Source organism: Onychostoma macrolepis, chromosome 07 (assembly GCF_012432095.1).
Source record: "Onychostoma macrolepis isolate SWU-2019 chromosome 07, ASM1243209v1, whole genome shotgun sequence".
Classification (NCBI taxonomy): Eukaryota; Metazoa; Chordata; class Actinopteri; order Cypriniformes; family Cyprinidae; genus Onychostoma; species Onychostoma macrolepis.
The window spans coordinates 38541425-38560084 of record NC_081161.1 but is presented as its reverse complement, the minus strand read 5'-3'; the positions used below and the strand labels follow the sequence as shown (position 1 = coordinate 38560084).

General features: G+C 33.7%; 3 protein-coding genes and 1 long non-coding RNA gene across 13 annotated transcripts; 1 reads left to right on the top strand and 3 right to left on the bottom strand.

The window, feature by feature from the left end:
• Positions 1-2788: 2788 nt before the first annotated feature.
• Positions 2789-5883, bottom strand: LOC131544367 (uncharacterized). 6 transcript variants are annotated; one of them, XM_058782523.1, is made up of 6 exons: positions 5660-5883; positions 4154-4237; positions 3612-3986; positions 3388-3423; positions 3048-3140; positions 2789-2964 (listed from the first exon to the last, which is right to left on the bottom strand). In XM_058782523.1, the coding sequence occupies exons 1-6, from the start codon at positions 5709-5711 to the stop codon at positions 2852-2854; spliced, it is 753 nt and encodes a 250-aa protein (XP_058638506.1). In that variant the 5' UTR covers positions 5712-5883; the 3' UTR covers positions 2789-2851. The 6 variants fall into 6 exon arrangements, with proteins under 6 accessions (XP_058638506.1, XP_058638508.1, XP_058638509.1 ...); XM_058782525.1 differs by having other exon boundaries at positions 4154-4233; XM_058782526.1 differs by having other exon boundaries at positions 5760-5878.
• LOC131544368 (uncharacterized) lies at positions 5000-9654 on the top strand. 4 transcript variants are annotated; one of them, XR_009272108.1, is made up of 4 exons: positions 5000-5133; positions 5309-5465; positions 8017-8071; positions 9098-9654. It is a non-coding gene; the product is annotated as an uncharacterized LOC131544368 (long non-coding RNA). The 4 variants fall into 4 exon arrangements; XR_009272107.1 differs by having other exon boundaries at positions 5005-5133; positions 5393-5465; XR_009272105.1 differs by having other exon boundaries at positions 8017-9654.
• A 3916-nt stretch (positions 9655-13570) lies between these two features.
• Positions 13571-15750, bottom strand: LOC131544335 (uncharacterized). 2 transcript variants are annotated; one of them, XM_058782477.1, is made up of 6 exons: positions 15627-15750; positions 15096-15452; positions 14887-14952; positions 14641-14793; positions 14498-14550; positions 13571-13840 (listed from the first exon to the last, which is right to left on the bottom strand). In XM_058782477.1, the coding sequence occupies exons 1-6, from the start codon at positions 15667-15669 to the stop codon at positions 13733-13735; spliced, it is 780 nt and encodes a 259-aa protein (XP_058638460.1). In that variant the 5' UTR covers positions 15670-15750; the 3' UTR covers positions 13571-13732. The 2 variants fall into 2 exon arrangements, with proteins under 2 accessions (XP_058638460.1, XP_058638461.1); XM_058782478.1 differs by having other exon boundaries at positions 14887-14934.
• Positions 15751-16908: 1158 nt separating this feature from the next.
• Positions 16909-18660, bottom strand: LOC131544336 (uncharacterized). The gene is made up of 5 exons (XM_058782479.1): positions 18610-18660; positions 18158-18505; positions 17630-17782; positions 17447-17484; positions 16909-17028 (listed from the first exon to the last, which is right to left on the bottom strand). The coding sequence occupies exons 1-5, from the start codon at positions 18650-18652 to the stop codon at positions 16921-16923; spliced, it is 690 nt and encodes a 229-aa protein (XP_058638462.1). The 5' UTR covers positions 18653-18660; the 3' UTR covers positions 16909-16920.

Genomic DNA, 18660 nt, shown 5'->3' with positions numbered 1-18660 from the left:
CCAAAAACCATCCAATTATAAATAATAATCCCACAGTAGTACACAGCGATGTCTGTTTGCTCGATGTTCAGTACTGAGAGACTGAAGCTGAGCTGGTTCCACGTTACTCTATACTTCAAGGCATCCTGAAATTTTTCTCCATCTGTTGTGCCAGTTTTGTCTGATTCAGCCAAAGCCACAAGGACTGGAGCAGAACTGCTCTGTAATTTTAACCAGAACACTTTAAAGTGTCCTTCGTCTGGTGTGAAGCAGTGAAGAGTTGTGGTATGTCCAGGCTGAACTCTCACCGCTGACTCTGGTTGAGACACATGCAGTAAAAATCCAGCAAATGCACCTGAAATAAATTTAAATCAACTTTAAATATTTGAAATGGTAACAGCTTGTTCCTAGTCAACTCTAGAAGGAGTCTTTTAATATCACAACTTTTAAACATCGAAGTATTTAAAAAGAAAATTCATACATGTTAAAGTATATTTAAAAGGAATAACAGGTTTAAAAAATCTGTGTGTACTTACACTGTTTAAGGACAAGACATATGAAGTATAATAATCTAGACATGTTTGAGGTGCTGTGCGTTTACACTCCTTCACCTGAATTGAAATGTGACAGCTTTGATCTTATCTTCCTGTGCCTTCTCTTAAATGCTCATTCATTGGTTTGGTTTTTGGAGAAAAGAACATTGGGCTCAAAGGTGTCTTGTGTGAGACTGGGCAAGGCTTATAGCCTTCCACTGGCCACAGGCTAAAATTAACAGGAACTTGAAGCAAAAATTCCACCAAACCAGACAAAAATTCAACTCCATAGCTGAACTAAATGTATTACGGTTGTTGCGAATAAAGTGAAAATAAAATGAAAAGTGTCGATTATTAGATTTGCTTATGCATCATATGTCTGTTTATGTATGTATGCTTTTTTAAAGCATTTAGCATTATAACCAATCACATGTTATTCTGTTGAGTTTTTGAATGCAATGTCCAATCAGAGGCGTTCAGATTAGTCATCGCTGAAACGCTACAGTTCTGTTCAGTGCACGTGCTCGATGGCTGAATACTGCACTCTTGTGAATTGTCATCATAAACATCAAAGTGTAGCTTAATTGATTATGGCGGGAATTTTTTGAGAGTGCTTAAAGTCAGCGATAATGTTGCAAATGGTCTTTGTTCGCTGTCTGAAAAACCGTGGAAATGAAATAAAATAATGTTAATAATTAGTAACTAAAAGCTATGTTTTTTTCTTAAATTTGTGAGTAACATGTTAAATTCAGTCATATTAAAAAATATATTTTATGACATTACAGCCATTTATGGTTTATGATGTGCATAGTTAATAGATTACACTAACAGCTTTTAGCCTTAAGTTGATTCACCCTCTGGCTTATGAACATCAGCATATTCCAGTAAGTTTCAAGTTTAGTTTATATAGGCCCTTTTTTTTTTTTCAGCCTTTAATTTTATTTAACAATAAACTTGATCCAGAACATGTTTAATTGAATGTCCAGCAGCTACCGTATTGATCACTGACAGAGCACTGTTTTATATCGAATAAAGATTTTAAAAAATTTGAATTCATTATCGCTAAGTGACCTTTTGAGTCTCAAACTGTTTCTGTGCAGGCCCTTACCAGGAAATTAGCAGCTGCATAAAAAAGACAAGCAATGCTAACCGTGGCCATTTCTCTGCAATCCGGTGTTGTTGCCTCAAATGAAAGGAGGTGTGAAAAGCGCTTCTGAAAATAGTGTTTGTGGTTGTGATGCAGCACAGGGTGTGAAAGTAGAGGTACAGGTCATCACTGTGGACGGAAGCTTTATGTACTCCATTACATTCAGAGAGAAAAAAAATAAAATAACTTATAATAATGTATATAACCCAGAATGGTACATCAAATATAAGACTCATAATTACACATAGTAAATAACTAATTCAATTAAAAGCTCTTCTATTACTAAATTTATTAGCAATTGTCAACTAAAACAATTAAGTACAGAGTAGGATGAGGAAGACGTAGTTTAAATCAAGTGTGAACTACATGCTTTCCACTTTCTGTCCATTTTTCTATGCATACATAAATAACTGTAGCATGGCTTCTCATGCATGCAGCTAAAATTGTCGTCAGCATGCTTCCCAAAAAGAAATGCCTAGAATTTTGAATAAAAACTGTGCTTATAAAAATCAATAGTCAAAGACTCACAAGGGCAGAAACAATGCCTTGGACTGAAGGATCACACCATTTTGCTGGGGCTGAGCTGTAATCACAAATCATTTGCACTACAGGAGTTTTTTTTTTTTTTTTTGACATCTTGAACATCTAAACTCCATCTTCATGGCTGCTGGTGCTTTGGCAAAAGGTGATCTTATTCTCTTTGCACCTGCAGTGATGCCACCAAATGTTATTGTTATTGAAATGTTTAGAGCCCATGTGAGAAAAAAATAGTTTATAATGGTAACTTAATGGTAAGGTATCGATGAGTAACAGGAACACACTTCCTACCAGTGCCTGCACTCTCTTGTTTATGTCAGAAAAACAACAATGCACAAGTTAAAAAAGGTAAATACATATAACTTGGAACTTTACAAAGTTCATAAATTTTGCAATCTGACAAAAAAACAAAAAAATAAATACAAATAAATATAAAACAATAGAAATCACTAATATTGTATGTTATCTAATTTAAATAAAATAAAAAAATTAATAAAATAAAAAATAAAATGGAACTCAGGCACTTAAACCAAAGTTGGAATAAAGGATCAAATTAATTCAAAAGCAAGTTCAAAATAAAACTATACACCTTTTTTATTTGTTAAAACAATATTATGACAACAATCAAATATTCAATCAAATATTAAATACATAATCAATCATCTTTTACAGCTGTGTATACAACCTGGGTCTCCACATCTTTTAAAACAAACATTTGTATTTTACCAAGTTTATGACTTCGGACAAATCTTTGGTTCTTCGATGTATCTGAAAAGTGACAAAAGTGAGATTTTAATAAAAAATAGTGTATACTAAAATCCCAGGAGGCTGAAATGTTACCTGAGTTTTACCTGTTTTTTGTAGATACAGGATGATGTTGAGAAGTATTGAGGCCACAGTGACTGGCACCAGTGTGAGCAGAGCATAGACAAATAAATGGTCACCTACCACAAGACTGATTATAAATTATGATGAAATCACACAAATATTATTATCCTTTTAGAAGCACGAAGAAGAAGAAAATAATAACTACACATATGAGTAATTTTTTTCTAAAAGGGATGTGATATGTAGGGCTATGATTTCATAGTAATTATAAAATAATTTATTTATTGAGTTTTAAAAAAAAATTTTATCAGTACTGTAGACTATTCTGCTAATGCATTTATAAAAAAATTGAAATGAACTTACTCCAGTGGTCTTCTTTTTCTTTAACTAGCCCTGTTCCTGTAAACAAAACAAATATTTTAATAAATAATAATCATTACAGACACCACCATCATCCTCATCTGAAAGGCCTTTATTTACTAGGACTATTTGCAAACTACTTTACTTGCATGCATGTGTTAAAGTATGTGTTGGGTAAATAGTCCTTCACATTTCAGTCTTTCTTTTTTTGATTATTCACTGCTTACCATTAAAATGCTCTTCAAACATCAGTCTTGTTCCATTTCCAAAAAACATCCTATTAAAAATAATAATCCCACAGAAGTACACAGCGATGTCTGTTTGCTCGATGTTCAGTACTGAGAGATTGAAGCTGAGCTGGTTCCATGTCAATCTATACTTTGAGGCGTCCTGAAATTTTTCTCCAACTATTATACCAGTTTTGTCTGATTCAGCCAAAGCCACAAGAACCAGAGCAGAACCGTTTTGTAATTTTAACCAAAACACTTTAAAGTGTCCGTCGTCTGGTGTGAAGCAGTGAAGAGTTGTGGTGCGTCCAGGCTGAACTCTCACTGCTGACTCTAGTTGAGACACATACAGTAAAGTGCCGACAGCAAATGTACCTAAACATTAAAAAATTTAAACACAATCATTTTTAGCATCTCTGTCCTTAGACTATGTACAGTACACACACATGAATAACTCAGCCTAAGTGTTTTTTTAAATTAATTGTTTGTGTGATAAAGTCATTTACCAAAGGTTTAAAGAAAAATCGTAAATTCATACTCACAAAGGTTAAGTATAATGCACGTGATGTATGATAATTTAGTCATCTTAACTGATCTGTAGAAGACTACACATGCCACAGGCCTTTCTGCGGGATAAAAGATCAATCTTGAAAGGGTTATTGAGTGAGGGGGTGGAGGCTTTGTGCACATTATGCAACTTGACCGCTTTAGCCACATCTTCCTGTCATGTGGTCTAAACTTGCCATTTATTGGGTTGGTTTTAGTAAGGAAAGCTTTGTTGTACCTGTAAAAAGGTCATTATTTTTTCACTAAGTTCCAACAAATGGATTAGCTAAGATACTAAGCCTACGTTTTATTAGTCAATTGCAGCATATACAGTATAAAGTGTCAAAACAACGCACATAAACGGTTCAATAAGAACAAGAGATTCAAAAAGTAAAGTACATCTTTTAAAGAAGTGTGCACATATTACATGCATTAATTTTAGCTTACTGGCCTTACTACAAAATCTATAGCGTCAGTCTGAGTTTCCTCAAAAATGTAAAGGAATGTAACAATGAAACTAAAAATATATAGGCCTAGTTTATTTTTCTTTCATGTGGCTGACAGCATAAAGGCTCCTCTCAGAACTAACCAATCAGAATACACTGTAAAAAAAATCCGTAAAAATACAGTACAATATACAATGAATTTTCCTTATTTAGTTTTTACAGGTGTTTTTCCGTATTTTTTTAATTACGCTTTGCATTGTGGGAACAAGAAGCTCAGTCGATTATCGGCGCGAAAACAGTACTTGAGCAGACGCCATTATTCACAGAGATAGTCTCGGTAAAAATGTCATTTTAAAGTCGGATTTCGGGTTTGAGGAACCGTTCTTACACTTCCGTGGTAAATTATATTTTGTTAAATGTAACAAACTGTAATGTTAACTTAGTTGCTGTCTTCCTTGTTTGCCAAATGAATGTCGGAGCCGTCGCATTTGACATTTTCAGCACACCGTCACATCTCACTCGACGTGGAGGTAAGTTACGTGTTACAGTGTGCTCACTTTCAGTTTTATAAATAAGTTTATTAACTTTTAATTGTTGTTGATGCGGTGTATTTGTTACTGCGCGTGCCGTAAAGCAGCCGGCATGTTAACGTTACTGAGGTAATGTTAAGCAGCTAAATCTGAAGTGTCGTACAACTGTGTTTAGAGCGCTGTGTGCCTTCAACAGAAGCTGGCAGAGCAATTGTCAAGAAAAGAAGATACCATTACGACTTTTTTTATTCTTTAAAAGAGATTATACGACTAGGTGAAGATCTGACATCGCGGAATTCTTCAAGGATAACGCAACTTTTCTGCCAAACGAGGTAGGTTTAGACATTTTATTGTCTTGTTTGTTACACACACACACACACACACTAGTGATGGGTCGTTCTTGAACGATTCGTTCTTTTTGAACGAATCTTTAATGTGACTCGGGAAGAACGAGTCGTCTCAGGGAGTGATTCGTTCAGTCGCGCATGCGCAACATCCTATAGGTTCTGTAATGGAATTAGTTCACCTGTTTCGAGTCTTCGGGTTTGAGTCGTTCGTTCTTCACGTGACAGCCCCATAAGCTAAACCTATGCAGTCAGAGCCGGAAAGAGAATTGATTCGTTCACCTCCCGAGTCTTCGGGTTTGAGTCGTTCGTTCTTCACGTGACAGCCCCATAAGCTAAACCTATGCAGTCAGAGCCGGAAAGAGAATTGATTCGTTCACCTCCCGAGTCTTCGGGTTTGAGTCGTTCGTTCTTCACGTGACAGCCCCATAAGCTAAACCTATGCAGTCAGAGCCGGAAGAGAATTGATTCGTTCACCTCCGAGTCTTCGGGTTTGAGTCGTTCGTTCATCACGTGACAGCCCCATAAGCTAAACCTATGCAGTCAGAGCCGGAAAGAGAATTGATTCGTTCACCTCCCGAGTCTTCGGGTTTGAGTCGTTCGTTCATCACGTGACAGCCCCATAAGCTAAACCTATGCAGTCAGAGCCGGAAAGAGAATTGATTCGTTCACCTCCCGAGTCTTCGGGTTTGAGTCGTTCGTTCTTCACGTGACAGCCCCATAAGCTAAACCTATGCAGTCAGAGCCGGAAAGAGAATTGATTCGTTCACCTCCCGAGTCTTCGGGTTTGAGTCGTTCGTTCTTTTGTCACGTGACGTGACAGCTTTGGGCAGATAAATTAGTTAATTTACAACCTTCCTTACAAACGGGTGCATAGTCATTATTATTATTATTATTATTATTATTTACTCGTACAGTTATGTGATGCATTTCTGGTCTCAAATTATTGCTTTTAATTTCTGTCACAATGGTTCTTTTCCATAATACTGAACGTAGTAATAAAGATAATAAAGAGTTGGTTATGTTTTAATTTAATTAAGTTTTTTTTAATGTCTTTTGAGTTAACCCTTTAGATTAGACTGTAGTGTTACTGACTATACTTTTGTAACATATGACACTTTAGACATTAACACTGTGTACACACTCTTGAATTGTTTTTTATTGTTTATTTTTGTGCCAGAAAAAGCTTTAGCAAAGAGGATAACTATTCCAAAATGAATTAAAACAATTTAAATAAAAAATACAAGAAAATTAAAATATACTAAAGCCACAGAGCCAGATCATAACCTTAATATTTTAAACTAACATTAATCATTCATATTCAAAATGTTATTTGTATATTGTGTAAAGTGTGTATATTGTTGTATATTCTTGTCTATGTATATTGTAATTTTTTTTATATCTTGTTGCTTGTACTGCCATGGCACAGAGTCTGCACCTAAGAATTTCACCATTGGTACACTTGTGTACATGATGTGTGACAATAAAGAGATTTGATTTGATTTTTGATTTTGATTTGCTTTCACTTTATGTCATTGTGTCCTTTTTGACCAATCTTCTTATACAAATATTAGACCAATATGTCAAGTCTGCCTAGGAAAAACAATTATACCAGCAAAGTCAAAATTGGAGTAAAAATGAACAAACTATAAGTGCTTTGTAATTTTAGGCTTGTATTTTTTATTATATAGTTATAGTATATGTTTATTGATAGACAAAGACAGTGAAAGGACAAATCAATCAATATTTTATTTATAACAGGGTTTTATTTATTTATAAAATAACACAGCTCCTCAAGAAACAGTAACAAAAACATAGTGACAGAAGTGAACAGACCATTTTTATTTCTCGGAAAATGCTTATTACACATATTTTGATAATTTTATGATAATTCTTAAATATGATCCAACATACAAAAATACAGTTTTACTTTATAGTATTTTACTGATCCGGCAAGTGGTCACGTGACAAAAGAACGAACGACTCAAACCCGAAGACTCGGGAGGTGAACTAATCAATTCTCTTTCCGGCTCTGAATGCATTGGTTAGTGTATGAGGCTGTCACGTGATGAACGAACGACTCAAACCCGAAGACTTGTCAGATAAGAGGTGAGGTGAGCTAATCAAGACCCAGGTAAACGATGAATTAATCTTTTCTGTTTCTTATAGCATTATTGTTTGTAGTGTGATCAACGTTTGCATAAGTAGTAGATGTGTTAGGGAAGTAGCACGTAACATTTTAATTATATTTTGCTAAAATGAAATGACTCGAAAAAAGATTCGTTCATTTTCCTGAACGAGACTCAAAGGTCCGAGTCAGTAAAATGATCCGAACTTCCCATCACTAACACACACACACACACGGACAAAAGCACACAAAATTATGTCAAAATGACCATTTTTGGCTAGTGACAGTTTTAAATAAGTTAAAATGTCTTGACTGATGTAAAGTTGGGATGTGTCAGATGTGAGTCATGTTTTAAAGGGACAGCAGTTCATGACATTCATTGTGTTTCTTTGTTTTCTTTTCTAATGACAGGTCGTAATTGCTGCTGTGTTGTGCATCCCAAGTACCCCCTGCATTCTTATCAAGGGTTTTTATTCTGTTTTATTTATTAACACTACAGTTTTATTTATGGAAGCATATGGGGAGCAAAATTCAATTTGAAATGCAAAATGGCAATGTATTTCTGTATTTAAATTCTCCCATACATCTGTGCAATATTTAGTGCAAAATGAAAATTCAATTATATAATTTACGTTTGCCATTTCCTACACTAGCTTTAATATGCAAAATAAAATAATATTTTAATGCTTTATAAGTTGCAAAATGAAAATGTATTAATAATACAGTATTTATAATGTCAATCGTTAGGTGGGGCTCAGCAACAGGATGCACAATAGGTCAATATTCATCGTCAACCAAACGCTTTCCACATTGACTTATTCATTGCAGGGTATTAAATGAAAATGTTATTGAAATGTCTTACATGTAAGTGTCAATGCATTTAAGAAAAATGAAAGACATTTAAATCAGCATTCTGCTACCCTTTTGCTGCACCTTTGGCTCAGAATGCATCCTCAAATTCTAACTGCATTTTGCTACAATTATCATGCGGTATTATGATGGAAATGCAATCCCAAGTGTCCTACCCCTAAGTCTAAATGCATTTAGGAAAAACAGCATTTAAATGATAATTAAAACGAATTTTTTGTTTTAATTAACTTAATATTGTGAATAAATAACTTATAAAGTGTTCAAATATGTTTTTAATTTGCATATTAAAACTAGTGTAGAAAATGGCAAATGTAAATTATATAACTGAATTTTCATTTTGCACTAAAATTTGGACATGTATGGCAAAATGTAAATAAAAATACAGAACTACATTGCCATTTTGTGTATTCCAAACTGAATTTTGCTACCCATATGCTTCCATTTTTATTTACCTTTAGGGATGTTCAATACTGACAAACATTAGTAATGGAGTCGTTTATTCAGTTGACTTTATTGAAGTTGTTTGTGTAGGAAAAATTTAATCAATGTTTGGAGTGGCTTTCTGAATTTACAATGTGTTGTTTATAATTTCTTATTTTTTTATTGTTATTGGTGATTCCAGATTGGCACATGGCAAGAGATACTAAAAGCACACAAACACTTGGAGCCCTGCTCTTAATTTAGGTTGTATAGTTCTCTTAGTTTCACATTGAAATGTAAGGCATGAGTGCATGAATCTTTGTTCTTTATTTTCTAATGATGTACAAGAGTTTTTTTTTTTTTTTTTTGCAGTACCATGTCAGTTGTAGATGACAGAATTCAAATTTTTTGATGTGAACTGTCCTTTTAAATAACATTTCACTTGACTATTGACTAGAAGTATGTAGCAATTGTTATTAATGACAGCCCTGTCTTTGTATTAATTTTTTCCCATGTATCTGAAAATGTTTTGAATCTTGACTGTTTCACAGTGAAGTTTATCTTTGTGAACACTATTTGGTGCAACACCAATATTGTACAAGTAGCTGCTCATGTTTTCTTTTTTCTGCCTGGTGCTGTTTAAAACTAAAACACATTGTTAAATTAATTGATGTAATAATATTTTTGTCTTCACCTGTTAAAGGCAAATAAAAGCTACTGAACGCACTTTTAAGAATGTTTACATGAGGTAAAAATAAACCATGTTCAATTTGTATATATTGTGCTGGATTTATTTTCTACTAAAGATAGGCCTATGCTATAATTTTTTAGAAATTTCTGCGAAACGGATTGTCCGTTTATGGTACAGAAGAAAATGTAAATCTACAGAATTTTCCTTTTTAATGTGGAAGGAAATGTCCGTAAATTTAACAGAAAATTTTCTGCCTGTACATTATCCGTTTTTTTCCGGAATTTTTTTTTACAGTGTAGATACATTATAATAGGCTTGTTTGAGATGCGCCTTGCCTCGCCTGAAATGTAGGCGAGAGTAGGCGGCTGCAGTGAGGGGAGGAGTGAAATAAGCGCAGTCAAGACGGACAGTTCTGACCTCTCGAAGTGGAACAGATACAACGAGATCAAAGGCAGATATCGCGTTATTCTCACTCATGCGCTGTGCTGCTGATAAACATGATATAATTTCAGTTATGTTGCTTTTATATTAAAATAAATATGATGAACAAGACACCCTAAGTGCTTGCTATTTAATTTCATACGAAGGGCGTATTTATAATCCATTTTTATTTTAGATTGCTTGAACCAAGAGAAGTAGTTTTCATAGCTTTGAGATATCAAGCACTCTAAAGTTTCAACTGCAGTGAAGGTCTCCAGGACTTTCTTTTGAAATACAGCAGCAGATGCAATGAAGCCCGAGAAGGAAAAAGAACAAACAGTATCATTCAGTACAGATCAGAATAACATTTTCTTAAATATTGTAAGGTAAGAATTAACTTTGCAGAACAAATTTCAGCTTTCACAACAAACAAACCTGTCCTTAAAGGTAAAAAAAGTCAGAGGTACTTTAAACACAGTTGAGGTCCTCTGTGCATTTGGCAATATGTTTGTAAGACATGGATGTGAAATGTATGGGTTTAGGAGAGTCAAGACTTGCCTTTCTGATTTAGATGTCATGTGATGACATGTTCATGATTGGAGTCTCGGTGAATCTGGGTCTGGTGTCTCCTTATGATCAACTGATAATTTTTCATTCTTGTGAACTCTCTCATTTCCAGTAGTTTTTGACGTTTTATTTTCTTTATTTCCTTGCTACACATTTAGAAAAAAACAAACAAAAAAAAAAACACAACACGTCCAGTGTTATTTGATCAACCTTATTAATAACCAGTCATTGTTCCAATAACATCATACTCTCAAAATTACATTTATATGTAGTATGTAGTCTAGAAATACAGGGAGCATTTAAATGTTGCACAGTAGCTCATCCAGTAATGAGCTGTTCCAGATAATTAAGCCTGTCATGGCTGTTGGACACACTTTGCATGCTTTTTGATGCTTGATTATTTAACCCTTAGAACATGTCCACTAACAATATTATTCTGTAAAACATCTCAACTAATGAACTGGTGCCCCCTATGTGCAGTAATTGGGAAAACACAGGCTCAAAACACCTCCTGCTGTCAAACCACTGCAGAACAACTAGTCATACAGTGTTTTCATCAGCCAGTTTCCCTCAAAATATAAGAATCGCTCAAATTTATTGACCTATTTTAATGCAAATAAAAGCATATTTATTATTTTAAACTCTAAGCTCATATAGATACTGTAGCAGTTTCCTCAGTCTAGCAATGCATATTACTGTAGGTCAGGGGTGTCCAGACCTGTTGCTTGAGGGGCACTGTCCTGTAGAATTTCACTCCAACAGGAATTGAAGCTCTCTGTAGGATACAGGGCCCTCCAGGAGCGGGATTGGACATCCCTCCTGTAGGTCATGTGATTTTGGGTTTAAAAACCACAGTAGTTGAAAAGAAATAAATATTAACATTTGATATTACAAATGGGCTTTAGCAAGATCTTTGCTTTGAGAAAAATGAAATATGGAATGAACTTCAAATTCTTTTAACTTCTTTACCTTCAGGTAAACTTCTTTACTTCTTTGCTTTACCTTCAGGTAAAGAGCATTTAGTTCAATTATCTGTTAGCAAGTTAAACTACAAAATCCTGTTAACATGTGGCATATTTTGAACTAGGGGAAAAAACAGCATGATGGTTCAGCACATTAAAGAGGTGCTTGAATAATCACTATCTATGGAGGGTTGCTAACTTGCTTGATAATGCTGGAGGAGAAACTCTAAACAGCCAGATCACAGCTGTCTGCACTTTGCTTTGATGCTTGAGTTTCACTGCAATAAGATGATGCATGGAAACTTTTGCCCACTGAGACCTAAGCGCACTTAAGGTCGCTTGTTTATTCTGTTACTTTTAGAAACAAAAGTTAACCGCAACCTGAGCGTTGTGCACCAAATTCATTGTCTTATATATATTTAGTGGCATAAGTCTGTTTCCGAAACCATTAGTCAATGTGTGAAAGGAACTAACATGTGGTATTATGCAGTAGCACACTTTAACAGTGCATTGTGATAAAATTGCAGTGGCACATCTTACTAAAGATAAGACATATTACTGTATTAGATCGTCATATGACTGCTAAATAATGGCACTTGCAAATAAGCAAAGATGTCAAGTTTCTGTGGAGCACAGTGATATTATGCATAAAGAGAAATATTGTTTCTCTTCCTCACACTAAGAAAAGTCTGTAAAAATAGGGCCCATAGAATTTTAGAACAGAATAGAATTTTCAGTATCGATCTTTTTCCAAAGCTGTTTTTACCATGTTTTGGATTACATGTGCCATTGTGTTGTGTTTTACAGTTAAAAACAAATTCTGAAAACTAAACAGACAATGTCCTGGCAGAAAATTACCAGCTTTTTTTCCCGTTTTTCTACAGTGAAAAAGAGAGCGTGTTTTGGACTGCAGGTTGGATCAAGATAAGTGACAGACCATATTAAACAAGAGTAAAGTTTTTGATTTTATTAATGAGCCTGGCCTGATACTTTTCAAAGTAGTTCAAAGTATTACTATATATTATACTATAAATTATATATTTACAAATAAAATAAATAAATAAATATAGCATTAAAAAAAGTTAATTTCTTAAAAAGATTTATTGTTTATTGTCATTGCTGTCTCATAATAATATATATATATATATATATATATATATATATATATATATATTTTTTTTATTGTTTTTTTTTTTTTTAATTCAAATTCAAGTTATTGTCATCGGTGACTAAACACCTCACTTAAAAACAGGGGTATTTTGTCTGTGGTTATGGAAAGTAGAGTGAAAGGCATGTAGTGTGATGGTGTTTGTGTGGTTGAGAGATGAGCGGGGGGTCAGTCCGGTGGGTGGAAAACAGTCAAACTGTGATGGTCTCATGTGCTAACAGGTGCACACACTGGTATGCAGATATCTATGAAAGCTTTTATCTGATTTAAACAGTTTACACACACATGTAATCAGATTTAAACAATGAATTTGAATATTTTCTTTAAATTGTCATGAGTAATATTATCAATATTCATAATGATCAGACTGTACTGCTGCTGCTCACAGAGCACTAAATTGTTGTCAGATGAGAGCATAGTTAATAAGAGTTTTAAGAATTTGTACAGCTACACTGTAAAAAATTAAAAGTTAAAAGTTTAAGGCAACCAGCTTCAGGACGTTTTGGCGTTTTCTCAACTTCCTGTATTCAGTTTATTCAACAAAAAGTTGAGAGAACTCAAAAATCTCCTGAAGCTGGTTGCCTTAAACTAAGTTTTCTCAACTTTTGATTTTTTGATTTTTGATTTTTTTTAACATACTGTGTATGTTTTGTTGTGTATATTTACAGCTTTGTAATCTGGTCCGCTGAAGTTCCCCTCAGCACGTCTCATTCTACACTGAACAGCTTCTTCCTGTCAGGGTCTGTATAGGAAATGATATCATTCACAACCCTGCCTCTTGAGAAAGGGCCTGCATGCTTATATCTTAATTACAGAGAACATAAACACATATAAATTAAACTTCTTAGAACTTTCAAATGCATTTGATCTTTACAGCTTTTATTGCATTGAAAATACTAAACATTGCAGAGCTCACATTCACTTTAAATGTATGGCATTAGTAATAGTGTATAAATATTAGAGTCTTGATAAACACATGGCTTTTAAACATTACAGTAGGCTACAATATTTGACTGTGCCATTTTTGGACTATCTAGTAGCAGAATACACAACATCTGTATCTTCTGTATTTCTGGCTGCTCTTTTGGATTTGTGTTTTGAGAATTGTAGAGCGGCATACACTGATGAATAAGGCTCCTGCAACAGATTGAAAGATGTATTTAACAACATTTAAAAACAAATTGAATTAAAACATGTACAGAAGAAAACCCTATAAACAAAACAATCATGAAACAAGGATTTTGTCTATATATATATATATATATATATATATATAAAGCTTATTAGCAATCGAATACGTTCTCACACTTTATACCATTACTATTTTTTTGTGGTTTATTTTTACTTCTAACAATTAACCATATAAAATTTCCCTAATTTAGAGCGATATTCTGCTCGAGAGTTGCATTCACATGAAATAATTTCAACTATGCAGTCCTTTTTAAAGACATGGTTAGAGCTAAACAGAAAAGGCCCGCAGGCCGAATGCAAAACAATCTCAAGAAACATTACGGTAATATTTAAATATAAATAATTTATGGTTTATAACTATTCTCATTATTAATCATTTGAATAGCATAGATTTGCATGTTTAAATCTTTTTGTACACCGGTCAGCCTGGTCTTTAATTTCAAGGATTTTTTTCAATACTATCGATGTTGCAGATCTTAGAGGACTTCTGAGTAAAAAACTAAACAAAACAAAACAAAAATAACTTTACTTTTTGGTTATGGATTCAAATGAACTTTTTCCGCATTCGGAGAATGAACATTATTATTTTAACAATAAGTGTACCTCATGATGTTGTGTTTCATGGCCATCAGCATCAGCGGCGACAGAAATGGAGACTGAAAAAAGAGTTACAATTATTTCACCGCACAGTTATTTCCCAAATGTATATAGCCTAAATCTTCTGAACTGAATAGATGCATTATTACCTTTTCCCTGTGTGTTTTTGTTCTGGATCTTAATGATGAGCATGGTGAGCAGAATGATGGTAAGAATAAAAAAAATACCACCAAAAATAAAGGTCAGCTTATAAAAGATGTTTTCAGAACAGTCTCTTGTAGAAATCGGGTTCTTGTTCAGATCTGTTCAAATTAAATTACATTTTACTTTAACAAACCGCCATTCAGATAAAAGCATTATTGTATGAATGTTAAAGAAACTCAGATGATAAACACCTTTATTTGTATTTTCTGTTTCATTTTGCAGTGGTGTTTCACTCCTCTCTGCACAACAAATAAAGACTTGCAATATATTTAGTCATTAGTCATTTAACATATTAAAAATTATCCACATATATGTGTATTATGTAATTTATTTTGTTATATTTTGCTACTAGACATAAAAAAAATCCTTTACAATAGTGTTACTGATAAGGACAGATTACCTTTAATGTCTAGCTGTGTTCCATCTCCAAATACCATCATCCAAGCATCCCAGCCACAGAAGTACAGACCAGAATCAGAAACATCCACATTTAATATTCGTAGGGAGGTGTTTTCGGGGTTCAGAGACATCAGCAGATGATCTTGTTGAAATCCATTTAAATAAGTAGTATGTAGTTCCTTATGCTGGTAGGTTATCATCATGTACACAATGGCAATAGGTACAGAACTCTTTGTTTGCTTGAACCAGTGTATGTTCTTTCCAGTGTTTGAGTTGTGTTGACACCAAATAGTGACATTCTCTCCTGGTTGAGCAGACAAATTGTCTATCTGAGATGCTTTAACAGCTGTAAGCAAGCCTAAAACCCACAGAGGAATAACAGTGTTATAATATTTATATTTAAATCTTGATAAAAATGCTCCCAAAACATTGTAAAGCTCACTATTTCATACCTAATGTTTACAAATTATTATTGAATTAACCATTCATTAATCTTGCATGATTGAAGTAATTATAGTGCAGTAATGCTTACCCGTGCCACAGATCAACAGCGCTGAAATTATCATATGCACCATTGCAATACTGAATCAGACTAGAACCAACGAGGAAATTAAGATGAGGAAATCAATGTGCTTTTTTATGTGAGGGGGTGTGGCTTATGCTTACATCAAACTATGACAGAGCTGTCAATCAACAGGCGAGTCCACAGCTACTAGTTCAAAATAAAAAGATTCATTATTGATCAGATATATTGATATTTACTGCTTTGGCTCTCTATAGTTTTTGTATAGCACTTTTGAGAATATATGCAGCAAAGAACTAAAAGCATGTTTGACTGTAATATATCTTTGAATATGTCTTTTATTTATCATTTCTGAATTATTGACATGATACATTTTACCTTAATTGATAAACTTGATTTTATCCTGATTTTAATTCTCTGAAGGCCCAGCAAGTGACACTCAGTCAGGACTGTAGCTTTCTGCCTAACCATTCAACCCAGGCTCATGAAAAAAACATGCAACGTGACTACGTAGAACTACTATTTAGCCATGAGTTAGCAAGCTTTAAATGGTATTAGTTAACACTACAGTCTATGAGTTTGTAACCATGACATCCATGTATAATAACCAGTGTGACACTTTAAGCGGCATCCGATCTGAGATGCAACCTAAAACACTGATGTTTAATTGTTATCTGAACCTAAATTCAAGGGCTTTGTGTAATGGTTTCAGATTTAATTAATATTAGGAGTCAAAGTATTGCAACCAAATTTGTGACCCTGGACCACAAAACCAGTCTTAAGTCGCTGGGGTATATTTGTAGCAATAGCCAAAAATACACTGTATGGGTCAAAATGATAGATTTTTCTTTTATGCCAAAAATCATTAGGATATTAAGTAAAGATCATATTCCATGAAGAAATTTTGTAAATTTACTACTGTAATATATCAAAACATCATTTTTGATTAGTAATATGCATTGCTAAGAATTCATTTGGTCAACTTTAAAGGCGATTTTCTCAATATTTAGATTTTTTTGCTCCCTCAGATTCCAGACTTTCCCAAATAGTTGTATCTCGGCCAAATATTGTCCGATCATAACAAATCATACATCAATGGAAAGCTTATTTATTCAAAAATTGACACTTAAGACTGTTTTGTGGTGAAGGGTCACATTTAATAACCTTAACCATTATTTACAAAGACAGATCTCTGATCACCTCAATAATTACATTTTTAAAGAGTAAAACAGTGATGCTGTTTAGCTGTTAAAAATAATCCATAGTTAATTAACAAATAATATGCTTGAATATATTTCCTTTTTCAAGTAGTATTAGTGTACACAGCAGTTGGGTCCTTCGTATGTCGTCTTGCTGTTTTGGGTCTCTTGTTTGAGAAATACACAGCAGCATATTCTACTGAATCATTTTCCTGCAAAGAAGTACAAACATGTATGTCACGGTCCAAATCCAGGTGATCATACGACAACATAAATTTTATTCTGGAGCCTTGAAAAGCCTTGTAAACCTTGTAAACTGTTTTCCTTTTCCTTCCCCTCTAAAATAAATTCTACAGCAAAAATAATGCTATTCATGTCCTTAACAGCCAACAGAATTAGAAATAATATTGTTTAGTTGGAATCATAAGATAATAATAATAATAAAACTCACATAGCAATAATTAATAAGAAGTAATTCATTTATAAAGTAATTAAAAATTTAGTTTTTTATAATAAATATTTTGTTCTTTATAATAAAAAAATTATAAAAAAGCTTTGCTTTCATATGGTGAAGCTGGGATTGTCTGTAAATTATTTTACTTTAGAGTAATGCAAGTCTGTGGAGTTTACCTTGTCATTATGTTGTTGTGCTTGACATTCAGCGACTGCTACAAAGCAGAGAAAAAGACAATCAGTTGCTCTTACGATAATGAGAGAATTGAAAAGCCGTAATTTCAAAGTCATTTTTAATATTGCACATACTCCACATTTGCTATTTAACTTAATTTTTCTAACTATGTGTAAAGAGTTTACCTTTTTTATGCTTCTGTCTTCTGTGTTCCCTGATAATCGCCAAAATAAGAGGAACAATACATGTAAAAAAAATGATTCCACCAAATAGGAGGGTCAGTTTGAAATAGATGCCTCTAGAACAGTCCTCAATAGACACGGATGATTGCTCATGATCTGTAAAAGAGTGGATATCATTTCAAAATTCAAATACATTTTAAGTGATGCCACAAAGAACACATTTTATATATTTATTTTTCCCTGTAATTTGAAATAACAGATTAAAAAACAAGAGCATTAATATATTAAACACCTGTAGTTTTAATTTTAATATTAAAGGTAAAATAACATAGCCTTTTTTGAGGTTCCTGTGTAATTTTTCTCTGATATGAAAACAGTTGGTGAGGATAAGTCATTTACCACTGTGGCATTTACAAAGGTATTTAAATTGTGGTGCTTTTCAACATATGCTATTAATGACAAAGTGAAACAAAGAGCTATAAATATGGTATGAACGTGCGAGTATAATGAAAGAGGTTAAAAAAAGATTACCTTTCACTTGAAGCCTTGTTCCATTGCCAAATTTGTGATATCCTTTAGCTCCACAAAAGTAGAAGCCAGAATCAGACATTTTAACTTGCTTAATTGTTAGGGAGGTATTTTTGCTGAACTGATCCATGACCATGTGGTCTTTTGTGAAATTGTTGAAATAATTTGGCTCAACCTCCCGAAGACTTTCGGTGTATGACATGTGCACAATAGCAACTGGTACAGCACCGTCTGTCTGTTTGAACCAGAACAGATTTCCAGTAACATGGATATTGTGTGGACACCACATCGTGACATTTTGTCCTGGACGAGCCAGTATACTTGCTATCGAAAACATAACTTGGAGAAAACCTGAAAGCCATTAAACAAGAAAAGTAAAACCATTGCACACCACAAAACAATATCATTAAAATGTATATCTCCCCATATTGTTCACAGTAGAAAAAAAATATTACCTGTCCCAAAGAGTATTAAAGCTGCAGCTGAAATGCGTAACATTTCTGCAC

Excerpts from the sequence above, each read along its gene's own strand:
- LOC131544367 (XM_058782522.1), bottom strand. The coding sequence starts at position 4,328 with ATGTGGCTAAAGCGGTCAAGTTGCATAATGTGCACAAAGCCTCCACCC. Across the intron at positions 3,141-3,387 it reads AGAAAAAGAAGACCACTGGA|GTGACCATTTATTTGTCTAT; the intron begins GTAAGTTCATTT and ends GTCTTGTGGTAG. Across the intron at positions 2,965-3,047 it reads CCTGTATCTACAAAAAACAG|ATACATCGAAGAACCAAAGA; the intron begins GTAAAACTCAGG and ends GTCACTTTTCAG.
- LOC131544335 (XM_058782477.1), bottom strand. The coding sequence starts at position 15,669 with ATGGTGCATATGATAATTTCAGCGCTGTTGATCTGTGGCACGG. Across the intron at positions 15,453-15,626 it reads GCTGTTGATCTGTGGCACGG|GCTTGCTTACAGCTGTTAAA; the intron begins GTAAGCATTACT and ends TGTGGGTTTTAG. Across the intron at positions 14,953-15,095 it reads AACACAGCTAGACATTAAAG|TCTTTATTTGTTGTGCAGAG; the intron begins GTAATCTGTCCT and ends ATATATTGCAAG.
- LOC131544336 (XM_058782479.1), bottom strand. The coding sequence starts at position 18,652 with ATGTTACGCATTTCAGCTGCAGCTTTAATACTCTTTGGGACAG. Across the intron at positions 17,783-18,157 it reads AACAAGGCTTCAAGTGAAAG|ATCATGAGCAATCATCCGTG; the intron begins GTAATCTTTTTT and ends ACTCTTTTACAG. Across the intron at positions 17,029-17,446 it reads CACAACAACATAATGACAAG|GAAAATGATTCAGTAGAATA; the intron begins GTAAACTCCACA and ends ACTTCTTTGCAG.